The 14,751-nt window shown below is 40.7% G+C and overlaps 2 protein-coding genes across 2 annotated transcripts; one reads left to right on the forward strand and one right to left on the reverse strand.

The window, feature by feature from the left end:
• The first annotated feature begins 11,012 nt into the window (after nt 1-11,012).
• Nucleotides 11,013-13,226, forward strand: LOC111079954 (protein PTCD3 homolog, mitochondrial). Its single transcript, XM_022375298.2, has 2 exons — nt 11,013-11,458; nt 11,511-13,226. Exons 1-2 carry the CDS (start codon nt 11,120-11,122, stop codon nt 13,140-13,142), a joined length of 1,971 nt encoding a protein of 656 aa, XP_022230990.2. The 5' UTR covers nt 11,013-11,119; the 3' UTR covers nt 13,143-13,226.
• LOC111079955 (probable palmitoyltransferase ZDHHC24) lies at nt 13,154-14,422 on the reverse strand. The gene is made up of 2 exons (XM_022375299.2): nt 13,959-14,422; nt 13,154-13,902 (listed from the first exon to the last, which is right to left on the reverse strand). Exons 1-2 carry the CDS (start codon nt 14,194-14,196, stop codon nt 13,289-13,291), a joined length of 852 nt encoding a protein of 283 aa, XP_022230991.2. The 5' UTR covers nt 14,197-14,422; the 3' UTR covers nt 13,154-13,288.
• Between the last annotated feature and the right edge of the window lie 329 nt (nt 14,423-14,751).

The following is a 14,751-nucleotide window of genomic DNA, read 5'->3' on the forward strand; positions in this document are numbered from 1 at the left end:
TCGTTTTTTCTTGTTTCTCTTTGTATTTCGTTGCTCTCTTTTTTCGATCTAATTTCTCTCATTTTCTGCCTCCACTTTCCACCGCTCAAACGGCAGAAAACCGTTAAATTCAAATCTGAAATACCAGGCGAACAGAAATCAGCAGAAGGTCGCTGGTTTTTTTAATTTCTCGTTTTTTCTTGTTTCTCTTTGTATTTCGTTGCTCTCTTTTTTCGATCTAATTTCTCTCATTTTCTGCCTCCACTTTCCACCGCTCAAATGGCAGAAATCCGTTACATTCAAATCTGAATCCGCGCGCGGCTCCACAAATTGAGATACCAGGCGAACAGAAATCAGCAGAAGGTCGCTGGTTTTTTTAATTTCTCGTTTTTTCTTGTTTCTCTTTGTATTTCGTTGCTCTCTTTTTTCGATCTAATTTCTCTCATTTTCTGCCTCCACTTTCCACCGCTCAAATGGCAGAAAACCGTTAAATTCAAATCTGAGATACCAGGCAAACAGAAATCAGCAGAAGGTGCTCTGGTTTTTTTAATTTCTTTTTTTTCTTGTTTCTCTTTGTATTTCGTTGCTCTCTTTTTTCGATCTAATTTCTTTCATTTTCTGCCTCCACTTTCCACCGCTCAAAAGGCAGAAAACCGTTAAATTCAAATCTGAGATACCAGGCGAACAGAAATCAGCAGAAGGTTGCTGGTTTTTTTAATTTCTCGTTTTTTCTTGTTTCTCTTTGTATTTCGTTGCTCTCTTTTTTCGATCTAATTTCTCTCATTTTCTGCCTCCACTTTCCACCGCTCAAATGGCAGAAATCCGTTAAATTCAAATCTGAGATACCAGGCGAACAGAAATCAGCAGAAGGTTGCTGGTTTTTTTAATTTCTCTCTTTTTCTTGTTTCTCTTTGTATTTCGTTGCTCTCTTTTTTCGATCTAATTTCTCTCATTTTCTGCCTCCACTTTCCACCGCTCAAATGGCAGAAATCCGTTAAATTCAAATCTGAGATACCAGGCGAACAGAAATCAGCAGAAGGTCGCTGGTTTTTTTAATTTCTCGTTTTTTCTTGTTTCTCTTTGTATTTGGTTGCTCTCTTTTTTCGATCTAATTTCTCTCATTTTCTGCCTCCACTTTCCACCGCTCAAATGGCAGAAATCCGTTAAATTCAAATCTGAATTACCAGGCGAACAGAAATCAGCAGAAGGTCGCTGGTTTTTTTAATTTCTCGTTTTTTCTTGTTTCTCTTTGTATTTCGTTGCTCTCTTTTTTCGATCTAATTTCTCTCATTTTCTGCCTCCACTTTCCACCGCTCAAATGGCAGAAATCCGTTTAAATTCAAATCTGAGATACCAGGCGAACAGAAATCAGCAGAAGGTCGCTGGTTTTCTCGTTTTTTCTTGTTTCTCTTTGTATTTCGTTGCTCTCTTTTTTCGATCTAATTTCTCTCATTTTCTGCCTCCCCCTTCCACCGCTCAAATGGCAGAAATCCGTTAAATTCAAATCTGAATACCAGGCAAACAGAAATCAGCAGAAGGTCGCTGGTTTTTTTAATTTCTCTTTTTTCTTGTTTCTCTTGTTTTTATTTGCTCTCTTTTTTCGATCTAATTTCTCTCATTTTCTGCCTCCACTTTCCACCGCTCAAATGGCAGAAAACCGTTAAATTCAAATCTGAGATACCAGGCGAACAGAAATCAGCAGAAGGTCGCTGGTTTTTTTGATTTCTCGTTTTTTCTTGTTTCTCTTTGTATTTTCGTTGCTCTCTTTCTTCGATCTAATTTCTCTCATTTTCTGCCTCCACTTACACCGCTCAAATGGCAGAAAACCGTTAAATCGAAATCAATGAGAAACAGGGGAACAGAAATCAGCAGAAGGTTGCTGGTTTTTTTAATTTCTTTTTTCTTGTTTCTCTTTGTATTTCGTTGGCAATTTTTACGATCTAAATTTCACCTCCAGAAACAAGAAAAAACGAGAAATTAAAAAAACCAGCGACCTTCTGCTGATTTCTGTTCGCCTGGTATCTCAGATTTGAATTTAACGGTTTTCTGCCGTTTGAGCGGTGGAGAAATTGGAGGAAAAAGAACGAAATAAAAAGAGAAACAAGAAAAAACGAGAAATTAAAAAAACCAGCGCAACCTTCTGCTGATTTCTGTTCGCCTGGTATCTCAGATTTGAATTTAACGGTTTTTTGCCGTTTGAGCGGTGGAAAGTGGAGGCAGAAAATGAGAGAAATTAGATCGAAAAAAGAGAGCAACGAAATACAAAGAGAAACAAGAAAAAAAGAGAAATTAAAAAAACCAGCAACCTTCTGCTGATTTCTGTTCGCCTGGTATCTCAGATTTGAATTTAACGGTTTTCTGCCGTTTGAGCGGTGGAAAGTGGAGGCAGAAAATGAGAGAAATTAGATCGAAAAAGAGAGCAACGAAATACAAAGAGAAACAAGAAAAAACGAGAAATTAAAAAAACCAGCGACCTTCTGCTGATTTCTGTTCGCCTGGTATCTCAGATTTGAATTTAACGGTTTTCTGCCGTTTGAGCGGTGGAAAGTGGAGGCAGAAAATGAGAGAAATTAGATCGAAAAAGAGAGCAACGAAATACAAAGAAAAAAAAAAAAAACGAGAAATTAAAAAAACCAGCGACCTTCTGCTGATTTCTGTTCGCCTGGTATCTCAGATTTGAATTTAACGGTTTTCTGCCATTTGAGCGGTGGAAAGTGGAGGCAGAAAATGAGAGAATGAGCAACGAAATACAAAGAGAAACAAGAAAAAACGAGAAATTAAAAAAACCAGCGACCTTCTGCTGATTTCTGTTCGCCTGGTATCTCAGATTTGAATTTAACGGTTTTCTGCCATTTGAGCGGTGGAAAGTGGAGGCAGAAAATGAGAGAAATTAGATCGAAAAAAGAGAGCAACGAAATACAAAGAGAAACAAGAAAAAACGAGAAATTAAAAAAACCAGCAACCTTCTGCTGATTTCTGTTCGCCTGGTATCTCAGATTTGAATTTAACGGTTTTCTGCCGTTTGAGCGGTGGAAAGTGGAGGCAGAAAATGAGAGAAATTAGATCGAAAAAAGAGAGCAACGAAATACAAAGAGAAACAAGAAAAAACGAGAAATTAAAAAAACCAGCGACCTTCTGCTGATTTCTGTTCGCCTGGTATCTCAGATTTGAATTTAACGGTTTTCTGCCATTTGAGCGGTGGAAAGTGGAGGCAGAAAATGAGAGAAATTAGATCGAAAAAAGAGAGCAACGAAATACAAAGAGAAACAAGAAAAAACGAGAAATTAAAAAAACCAGCAACCTTCTGCTGATTTCTGTTCGCCTGGTATCTCAGATTTGAATTTAACGGTTTTCTGCCATTTGAGCGGTGGAAAGTGGAGGCAGAAAATGAGAGAAATTAGATCGAAAAAAGAGCAACGAAATACAAAGAGAAACAAGAAAAAACGAGAAATTAAAAAAACCAGCAACCTTCTGCTGATTTCTGTTCGCCTGGTATCTCAGATTTGAATTTAACGGTTTTCTGCCATTTGAGCGGTGGAAAGTGGAGGCAGAAAATGAGAGAAATTAGATCGAAAAAAGAGAGCAACGAAATAAAAAGAAACAGGAAAAAACGAGAAATTAAAAAAACCAGCGACCTTCTGCTGATTTCTGTTCGCCTGGTATCTCAGATTTGAATTTAACGGTTTTCTGCCATTTGAGCGGTGGAAAGTGGAGGCAGAAAATGAGAGAAATTAGATCGAAAAAAGAGCAACGAAATACAAAGAGAAACAAGAAAAAAAACGAGAAATTAAAAAAACCAGCGACCTTCTGCTGATTTCTGTTCGCCTGGTATCTCAGATTTGAATTTAACGGTTTCTGCCATTTGAGCGGTGGAAAGTGGAGGCAGAAAAAGAGAGAAATTAGATCGAAAAAAAGAGCAACGAAAATAAAGAGAAACAAGAAAAAACGAGAAAATAAAAAAACCAGCGACCTTCTGCTGATTTCTGTTCGCCTGGTATCTCAGATTTGAATTTAACGGTTTTCTGCCATTTGAGCGGTGGAAAGTGGAGGCAGAAAATGAGAGAAATTAGATCGAAAAGAGAGCAACGAAATACAAAGAGAAACAAGAAAAAACGAGAAATTAAAAAAACCAGCGACCTTCTGCTGATTTCTGTTCGCCTGGTATCTCAGATTTGAATTTAACGGTTTTCTGCCATTTGAGCGGTGGAAAGTGGAGGCAGAAAATGAGAGAAATTAGATCGAAAAAAGAGAGCAACGAAATACAAAGAGAAACAAGAAAAAACGAGAAATTAAAAAAACCAGCAACCTTCTGCTGATTTCTGTTCGCCTGGTATCTCAGATTTGAATTTAACGGTTTTCTGCCATTTGAGCGGTGGAAAGTGGAGGCAGAAAATGAGAGAAATTAGATCGAAAAAAAGAGCAACGAAATACAAAGAGAAACAAGAAAAAAACGAGAAATTAAAAAAACCAGCGACCTTCTGCTGATTTCTGTTCGCCTGGTATCTCAGATTTGAATTTAACGGTTTTCTGCCATTTGAGCGGTGGAAAGTGGAGGCAGAAAATGAGAGAAATTAGATCGAAAAAGAAGAGCAACGAAATACAAAGAGAAACAAGAAAAAACGAGAAATTAAAAAAACCAGCGACCTTCTGCTGATTTCTGTTCGCCTGGTATCTCAGATTTGAATTTAACGGTTTTCTGCCATTTGAGCGGTGGAAAGTGGAGGCAGAAAATGAGAGAAATTAGATCGAAAAAAGAGAGCAACGAAATACAAAGAGAAACAAGAAAAAACGAGAAATTAAAAAAACCAGCGACCTTCTGCTGATTTCTGTTCGCCTGGTATCTCAGATTTGAATTTAACGGTTTTCTGCCATTTGAGCGGTGGAAAGTGGAGGCAGAAAATGAGAGAAATTAGATCGAAAAAGAGAGCAACGAAATACAAAGAGAAACAAGAAAAAACGAGAAATTAAAAAAACCAGCGACCTTCTGCTGATTTCTGTTCGCCTGGTATCTCAGATTTGAATTTAACGGTTTTCTGCCATTTGAGCGGTGGAAAGTGGAGGCAGAAAATGAGAGAAATTAGATCGAAAAAAAGAGCAACGAAATACAAAGAGAAACAAGAAAAAAACGAGAAATTAAAAAAACCAGCGACCTTCTGCTGATTTCTGTTCGCCTGGTATCTCAGATTTGAATTTAACGGTTTTCTGCCATTTGAGCGGTGGAAAGTGGAGGCAGAAAATGAGAGAAATTAGATCGAAGAAAAAGAGCAACGAAATACAAAGAGAAACAAGAAAAAACGAGAAATAAAAAAAACCAGCGACCTTCTGCTGATTTCTGTTCGCCTGGTATCTCAGATTTGAATTTAACGGTTTTCTGCCATTTGAGCGGTGGAAAGTGGAGGCAGAAAATGAGAGAAATTAGATCGAAAAAAGAGCAACGAAATAGAAAAGAAACAAGAAAAAACGAGAAATTAAAAAAACCAGCGACCTTCTGCTGATTTCTGTTCGCCTGGTATCTCAGATTTGAATTTAACGGTTTTCTGCCATTTGAGCGGTGGAAAGTGGAGGCAGAAAATGAGAGAAATTAGATCGAAAAAAGAGAGCAACGAAATACAAAGAGAAACAAGAAAAAAACGAGAAATTAAAAAAACCAGCGACCTTCTGCTGATTTCTGTTCGCCTGGTACTCAGATTTGAATTTAACGGTTTTCTGCCATTTGAGCGGTGGAAAGTGGAGGCAGAAAATGAGAGAAATTAGATCGAAAAAAGAGAGCAACGAAAAAAAAGAGAAACAAGAAAAAACGAGAAATTAAAAAAACCAGCGACCTTCTGCTGATTTCTGTTCGCCTGGTATCTCAGATTTGAATTTAACGGTTTTCTGCCATTTGAGCGGTGGAAAGTGGAGGCAGAAAATGAGAGAAATTAGATCGAAAAAAAGAGCAACGAAATACAAAGAGAAACAAGAAAAAACGAGAAATTAAAAAAACCAGCGACCTTCTGCTGATTTCTGTTCGCCTGGTATCTCAGATTTGAATTTAACGGTTTTCTGCCATTTGAGCGGTGGAAAGTGGAGGCAGAAAATGAGAGAAATTAGATCGAAAAAAGAGCAACGAAATAAAAGAGAAACAAGAAAAAACGAGAAATTAAAAAAACCAGCGACCTTCTGCTGATTTCTGTTCGCCTGGTATCTCAGATTTGAATTTAACGGTTTTCTGCCATTTGAGCGGTGGAAAGTGGAGGCAGAAAATGAGAGAAATTAGATCGAAAAAAGAGAGCAACGAAATACAAAGAGAAACAAGAAAAAACGAGAAATTAAAAAAACCAGCGACCTTCTGCTGATTTCTGTTCGCCTGGTATCTCAGATTTGAATTTAACGGTTTTCTGCCATTTGAGCGGTGGAAAGTGGAGGCAGAAAATGAGAGAAATTAGATCGAAAAAAGAGAGCAACGAAATACAAAGAGAAACAAGAAAAAACGAGAAATTAAAAAAACCAGCGACCTTCTGCTGATTTCTGTTCGCCTGGTATCTCAGATTTGAATTTAACGGTTTTCTGCCATTTGAGCGGTGGAAAGTGGAGGCAGAAAATGAGAGAAATTAGATCGAAAAAAAAGCAACGAAATACAAAGAGAAACAAGAAAAAACGAGAAATTAAAAAAACCAGCGACCTTCTGCTGATTTCTGTTCGCCTGGTATCTCAGATTTGAATTTAACGGTTTTCTGCCATTTGAGCGGTGGAAAGTGGAGGCAGAAAATGAGAGAAATTAGATCGAAAAGAGAGCAACGAAATACAAAGAGAAACAAGGAAAAAACGAGAAATTAAAAAAACCAGCGACCTTCTGCTGATTTCTGTTCGCCTGGTATCTCAGATTTGAATTTAACGGTTTTCTGCCATTTGAGCGGTGGAAAGTGGAGGCAGAAAATGAGAGAAATTAGATCGAAAAAAGAGAGCAACGAAATACAAAGAGAAACAAGAAAAAACGAGAAATTAAAAAAACCAGCGACCTTCTGCTGATTTCTGTTCGCCTGGTATCTCAGATTTGAATTTAACGGTTTTCTGCCATTTGAGCGGTGGAAAGTGGAGGCAGAAAATGAGAGAAATTAGATCGAAAAAGAGAGCAACGAAATACAAAGAGAAACAAGAAAAAACGAGAAATTAAAAAAACCAGCGACCTTCTGCTGATTTCTGTTCGCCTGGTATCTCAGATTTGAATTTAACGGTTTTCTGCCATTTGAGCGGTGGAAAGTGGAGGCAGAAAATGAGAGAAATTAGATCGAAAAAAGAGAGCAACGAAATACAAAGAGAAACAAGAAAAAACGAGAAATTAAAAAAACCAGCGACCTTCTGCTGATTTCTGTTCGCCTGGTATCTCAGATTTGAATTTAACGGTTTTCTGCCATTTGAGCGGTGGAAAGTGGAGGCAGAAAATGAGAGAAATTAGATCGAAAAAAGAGAGCAACGAAATACAAAGAGAAACAAGAAAAAACGAGAAATTAAAAAAACCAGCGACCTTCTGCTGATTTCTGTTCGCCTGGTATCTCAGATTTGAATTTAACGGTTTTCTGCCATTTGAGCGGTGGAAAGTGGAGGCAGAAAATGAGAGAAATTAGATCGAAAAAAAGAGCAACGAAATACAAAGAGAAACAAGAAAAAACGAGAAATTAAAAAAACCAGCGACCTTCTGCTGATTTCTGTTCGCCTGGTATCTCAGATTTGAATTTAACGGTTTTCTGCCATTTGAGCGGTGGAAAGTGGAGGCAGAAAATGAGAGAAATTAGATCGAAAAAAGAGAGCAACGAAATACAAAGAGAAACAAGAAAAAACGAGAAATTAAAAAAACCAGCAACCTTCTGCTGATTTCTGTTCGCCTGGTATCTCAGATTTGAATTTAACGGTTTTCTGCCATTTGAGCGGTGGAAAGTGGAGGCAGAAAATGAGAGAAATTAGATCGAAAAAAGAGAGCAACGAAATACAAAGAGAAACAAGAAAAAACGAGAAATTAAAAAAACCAGCAACCTTCTGCTGATTTCTGTTCGCCTGGTATCTCAGATTTGAATTTAACGGTTTTCTGCCGTTTGAGCGGTGGAAAGTGGAGGCAGAAAATGAGAGAAATTAGATCGAAAAAAGAGAGCAACGAAATACAAAGAGAAACAAGAAAAAACGAGAAATTAAAAAAACCAGCAACCTTCTGCTGATTTCTGTTCGCCTGGTATCTCAGATTTGAATTTAACGGTTTTCTGCCATTTGAGCGGTGGAAAGTGGAGGCAGAAAATGAGAGAAATTAGATCGAAAAAAGAGAGCAACGAAATACAAAGAGAAACAAGAAAAAACGAGAAATTAAAAAAACCAGCGACCTTCTGCTGATTTCTGTTCGCCTGGTATCTCAGATTTGAATTTAACGGTTTTCTGCCATTTGAGCGGGGGAAAGTGGAGGCAGAAAATGAGAGAAATTAGATCGAAAAAAGAGAGCAACGAAATACAAAGAGAAACAAGAAAAAACGAGAAATTAAAAAAACCAGCGACCTTCTGCTGATTTCTGTTCGCCTGCCTGTCTCAGATTTGAATTTAACGGTTTTCTGCCATTTGAGCGGTGGAAAGTGGAGGCAGAAAATGAGAGAAATTAGATCGAAAAAAGAGAGCAACGAAATACAAAGAGAAACAAGAAAAAACGAGAAGAAATAAAAAAACCAGCGACCTTCTGCTGATTTCTGTTCGCCTGGTATCTCAGATTTGAATTTAACGGTTTTCTGCCATTTGAGCGGTGGAAAGTGGAGGCAGAAAATGAGAGAAATTAGATCGAAAAAAGAGAGCAACGAAATACAAAGAGAAACAAGAAAAAACGAGAAATTAAAAAAACCAGCGACCTTCTGCTGATTTCTGTTCGCCTGGTATCTCAGATTTGAATTTAACGGTTTTCTGCCATTTGAGCGGTGGAAAGTGGAGGCAGAAAATGAGAGAAATTAGATCGAAAAAAGAGAGCAACGAAATACAAAGAGAAACAAGAAAAAACGAGAAATTAAAAAAACCAGCGACCTTCTGCTGATTTCTGTTCGCCTGGTATCTCAGATCAGTTGAATTTAACGGTTTTCTGCCATTTGAGCGGTGGAAAGTGGAGGCAGAAAATGAAAAAAAAGATCAAAAAGAGAGCAACGAATCAAAAAAAAAAAAAAAAAAAACGAGAAATTAAAAAAACCAGCGACCTTCTGCTGATTTCTGTTCGCCTGGTATCTCAGATTTGAATTTAACGGATTTCTGCCATTTGAGCGGTGGAAAGTGGAGGCAGAAAATGAGAGAAATTAGATCGAAAAAGGAGAGCAACGAAATACAAAGAGAAACAAGAAAAAACGAGAAATTAAAAAAACCAGCAACCTTCTGCTGATTTCTGTTCGCCTGGTATCTCAGATTTGAATTTAACGGTTTTCTGCCATTTGAGCGGTGGAAAGTGGAGGCAGAAAATGAGAGAAATTAGATCGAAAAAAGAGAGCAACGAAATACAAAGAGAAACAAGAAAAAAAAGAGAAATTAAAAAAACCAGCGACTTTCTGCTGATTTCTGTTCGCCTGGTATCTCAGATTTGAATTTAACGGTTTTCTGCCATTTGAGCGGTGGAAAGTGGAGGCAGAAAATGAGAGAAATTAGATCGAAAAAAGAGAGCAACGAAATACAAAGAGAAACAAGAAAAAACGAGAAATTAAAAAAACCAGCAACCTTCTGCTGATTTCTGTTCGCCTGGTATCTCAGATTTGAATTTAACGGATTTCTGCCATTTGAGCGGTGGAAAGTGGAGGCAGAAAATGAGAGAAATTAGATCGAAAAAGGAGAGCAACGAAAGACAAAGAGAAACAAGAAAAAGAGAGAAATTAAAAAAACCAGCAACCTTCTGCTGATTTCTGTTCGCCTGGTATCTCAGATTTGAATTTAACGGTTTTCTGCCATTTGAGCGGTGGAAAGTGGAGGCAGAAAATGAGAGAAATTAGATCGAAAAAAGAGAGCAACGAAATACAAAGAGAAACAAGAAAAAAAGAGAAATTAAAAAAACCAGCAACCTTCTGCTGATTTCTGTTCGCCTGGTATCTCAGATTTGAATTTAACGGTTTTCTGCCATTTGAGCGGTGGAAAGTGGAGGCAGAAAATGAGAGAAATTAGATCGAAAAAGGAGAGCAACGAAATACAAAGAGAAACAAGAAAAAAAGAGAAATTAAAAAAACCAGCGACCTTCTGCTGATTTCTGTTCGCCTGGTATCTCAGATTCGAATTTAACGGCTTTCTGCCATTTGAGCGGTGGAAAGTGGAGGCAGAAAATGAGAGAAATTAGATCGAAAAAGGAGAGCAACGAAAGACAAAGAGAAACAAGAAAAAGAGAGAAATTAAAAAAACCAGCGACCTTCTGCTGATTTCTGTTCGCCTGGTATCTCAGATTTGAATCTGTGGCGGGGCGAAATTTTGAAATACACTTGTAGAAGTGTGATATCACATGAGTCTGGAAATAAAATTTGGTTGCTCTAGCTTTTATAGTCTCTGAGACGGACAGACAGACATGGCTATATCGACTCGGCTATTGATGCTGATCATGAATATATATATACCTTATGGGGTCGGAAACGTTTACTTATCTGCGTTACACACATCCACTTTTACCACAAATAAAATATACCCCTTAACTCTTTTTGAGTACGGGAATAAAAATCAATTTCGGTTCAAGCGGCTAAAAATTGTAGAACCCACACAAGCACAGTATGTGAGAATACATGACACACACACATTTACGTAAACTGAAATCTCAAGCAAAATCGGTTTCGGCAGCTTAAAATTATTCTATGCATACAATCATATATTTTGGAGTGTTATCTCTCCCAGAGCCGAACGCGATCGGCCCCAGAGCCGAAGACCTGGGAACGTTCGCTGAAAACTCATCTGCGACACGTTCGTTGTATGAACTGGCACATACAGTATATATGGTTAGTGTCGCCGGATTGCCCTGGTTTTTTATGGTGTGGCATTTAAATGGTATTTCTCAAAACTGAATTGGTATTTAATGGTATTTTTATCTCACGGTCACGCTGACGATATCACAGAATTATTATTTAAATAATTTTTAAAAACATTAGTGAAAACAGCCGAGATTTTGGGCCGCACCTGCATTACCATGTACCTAACGCGCCAGCTCCGATTGCTGCCCAAGGCCAGCATTGGACGCAGCATAACTACCAGTAGCACGCATTACACAACCACCACAGGCACTGCCTCGCAACCGGCTGGGGAGCACATTGAAGTTCCCAATCGCATAGAACGCTCGCCCACGGACATACTCAAAGCATTGGCCAGCACCGTGGGACGCGACCACACGGCGCCCCATTACAAGTACCACGATGATCCATTCCTGATACCCATGTCCAATGTGGCGAAGCGCACATACGCCATGTCGAAGGAGGCTGGACGCAAGGCTGCCAAATGGATAAAGGAAGAGCACCATGAACTATTTCTGGTAGGTGGACAGTAAAAAGATTGCCTCTAGTTAACTATTTTACACAACACAGCACAAAGAAGCGCAACCAGCCATTGAAAAATTTGCCCCCAGCATGGTATACACTGAAGAGTCGGAGGTGGATGAGAGTTCTCTCGGGCAACTGATTGAGCAGGGAGAGCTTAAGGACGCCGTGCTTGTGTACAACCTGATGGGACAGAAGGGGATAGCCGTCAGCCCTGAGCTAAAGCAAAGTCTTTTAGAGCTTGTTTGCTTCCACAACAATCAAGACCCACTACCAGAAGAGTACATTGAGGAGCGGTGGTTTCTGCAGAACAACCGTCGACGTGAGCGGCATGGAAAGACGTGGAAGGACGGTGACCTGGCTGAGACACTGTATGCCGAAATTGAACCAAAGACGCCCAAGACCTACGCTTCCCTCATTCGTGGCATGGCCAAGTATTTGCAGTGTGAGCGGGCATACGCCCTGCTTCAGGAGGCCGGGGAAAAGCAAATTCAATTGGACACAAACACTTTCAATTCGATTATCCAGATCATCAGCTTTCTGAAGGACAATGCCGAGCAGAGATGGCAACTGTGCACCGAGCTGCTGCAGCAAATGTCTGAGCAGAAACTGCGCCCCGATTTGGGCACTTTGAATGCTGTTCTGCAGTGCATTAGTACGTTTGGCAACTTCAAACTTGCCCGCACATCGGCCCTAAAAGTTCTGCCAGAGTTTAAACAACTTGGTGTTAGCCCGAGCCTGGGCACATACTACTATCTGCTGATCATCTTCTGCCGGGAGCGCGGTCCAGTTTCCCATGTCATTGTGGATATACTGAACGAGATTGCTGGCAGGGAGTTCAGGGTTGAGCATCCCAAGGACACGTACTTCTTTGCCACTGCCATGGATGTGTGCCGCAATCATTTAAATGACAAGTCGCTGGCCAAGAAGGTGAACCAGCTGCTGCATACGGGCAACAACTACGATTTGATAGGCGATTCCTTCAAAGAGTCTGTCTACTACCGCAATTATCTGGCCCTGCTCTGCCAGACTGAATCGATAGAGGACTTCATGCTGACCTACGACCTGCTGGTGCCCAACATTTACATACCCGAGCCGGGCATCATGGAGGAAGTACTCCGGACCATTGAGATCAACGCTGCAGTCGAGCATGTGCCTCGCATCTGGTCCGACATGGTTGTGTTCGACCACACGCACCGCGAGAGCCTTTTGCTTTATGTTCTGCGCATTATGGTGGACAATCGACCGAATGCGGACACGCCTGCCCAATCCCAGCTATCGGAGCAATGTGCCAAGGTGGCTCTGGACATGTACAACAAGATCGAGGAGTCGGTGAGGCGGATTAGAAAGGTCTCGTTCACCGGACAAATGCTTGGCGACATTCTAACACTGCTCGTCCGAGGCAACAACTACGAGAAGGCCAGCGAAGTGTTCACCCACATTGACAAAAACCAGCATCGCATTCCTGGCACACCCGCCGAGAGCGCGCTGCAAGAGTATGTCGAGGCCTCGGTCCATGAGAAATCGCCCAGCCAGGCCTTGGCTGTCCTCCAGTATGCTATCGATAACAACATGGAATCGAGTGTCCTCGCCAAGCGCATCCACGATGGCTTCACGTTGAACGAAACCCATCTAGCCAAGCTGAAGTCGCTGGTCGGCGAAGGTTTTCTTGAGAAGTAGACAACTTGGTTGTAAGAATTCGTATGTAATTGATGCAAACACGATTGTTAAATAAATGCTTTGGTATGTGCTAAATTAATACTATAATATTGAGTTGATTGAGATCCAATTATTCGAGTGCTGACTGGTGAGGTGGTTGACTAGTGTTAATCCTCTTTCGTTAGATGCGTGGGCACGGGCTCCCAGTTGATGCCATCGTGGGGCAACTCGCTGCGCACAAACGGAGATAACCACGTCAAGTACATCCGCTTGCCGAAAATCATTTCCATGTTGGCCCGCAGCCCACGGTCGTAATTGCCGCTGCGGCGCTCCTTTGCCACCGAGCCCAACTGAAATATTGGCCAGTGGTAGACGAGTAGCAGGCTGGATATCGCAAAGGCCAGCCAAGTTAGTACGTATGTAAGCAAATAAAAGCTTTCCCAGCAGGGGCTCAGAGCAAGGCTCAAAGCAGGGACAAACACGGTGATCAGGGTGAATGGTCGCCAATAGAAGTCGAAGTGCACATTCCACAGATAGATGCCGCCCAGGATGCTCGCAACGAAGGACCCAATCATCAGATACAGTAGAAAGTAGACGAAATAACGATAATTGTGATGTCCAATGCAACAGCAAGTAAAGCGGCAATGATGGTCCCGCTTTAACACACACACGCTGCATACTTCACAGTGCCATGACCGGGGTGGCACCAGAGCCTGGCACTCGTTGCACATATGCCAACGGGCTCGCAAATCGGGATCCAGCGGCGGCTTCAGAAGCTCCACTAAAAGACGAAACTTTGAAATTGCATTTGGAACAGCTTAGCTTGCTTGTACTCACTTCTGATAGTGGTGTCCACCAGCATGCAGGCGAGCATATTCGCGGTGATGTTAAATACCAGAAACTGAGCGGCCACCCAAATCACCGTGTACCAGAAGCCCCCGACTCCAAACAACTCGGGCAGCACAAGAGTCATCTGAAAGACGTATGTAACCGGAACAAACACCACCAGAAGTAGTAGGCACGACAAATCAGCTAAGCATCGCGGCCGAACCCGATCCCATGAGCGCAAAATCATTGTATTCCCGTTATTTTCGCGCACGGGTTGACTGTTTGGACAACTGAGTGATGAACCAATAACCAGGTTCACTTGGTTTGGTTGGTCTAATGGGAATTGGAATTGGCTGACAATGGGGCACTTCAAAGTTACATTAAACTGTACAATAACAATAATTATTTCGCACAGTGGCAGTTATACTTAATTATGATTAATGGAGCATCAGTGAACTAGATGTACAAAGTGCGAAGCTATGGCACAGTCCGAACTAGTTCGAGCTAGTTTAGCCCGTTTTCACTGCCGCGCGTTTGTTATCGAAATAAAAGAATAACGAATAATAAGCATCAAGTTGCGGTATTGTTTCTTGCTTTATAAAAAACAGCTTGAAGTAAAACAAATAATGGAAAACGGCCGGAGAATGGACGACGGATGCTGTAATTATTTATTAGTTTCAGCGATTTATATATGGACGGTCTCTTGGTTTTTGTTGTTGTTGCTGGTGGTGATAGTGATTTACCCTAGTGTAAACAGGGAAGTGGACAACACTTCAATTCACAGCTATGAACTAGTTCGCAA

The sequence above is a fragment of the Drosophila obscura genome, unplaced genomic scaffold, assembly GCF_018151105.1.
Source record: "Drosophila obscura isolate BZ-5 IFL unplaced genomic scaffold, ASM1815110v1 contig_186, whole genome shotgun sequence".
Classification (NCBI taxonomy): Eukaryota; Metazoa; Arthropoda; class Insecta; order Diptera; family Drosophilidae; genus Drosophila; species Drosophila obscura.

Coding starts and splice junctions, on each gene's coding strand:
- LOC111079954 (XM_022375298.2), top strand. CDS start 11,120: ATGTACCTAACGCGCCAGCTCCGATTGCTGCCCAAGGCCAGCATTGGA. Junction 11,459..11,510: donor AGCACCATGAACTATTTCTG/GTAGGTGGACAG, acceptor TACACAACACAG/CACAAAGAAGCGCAACCAGC.
- LOC111079955 (XM_022375299.2), bottom strand. CDS start 14,196: ATGATTTTGCGCTCATGGGATCGGGTTCGGCCGCGATGCTTAGCTGAT. Junction 13,903..13,958: donor GGTGGACACCACTATCAGAA/GTGAGTACAAGC, acceptor TTCGTCTTTTAG/TGGAGCTTCTGAAGCCGCCG.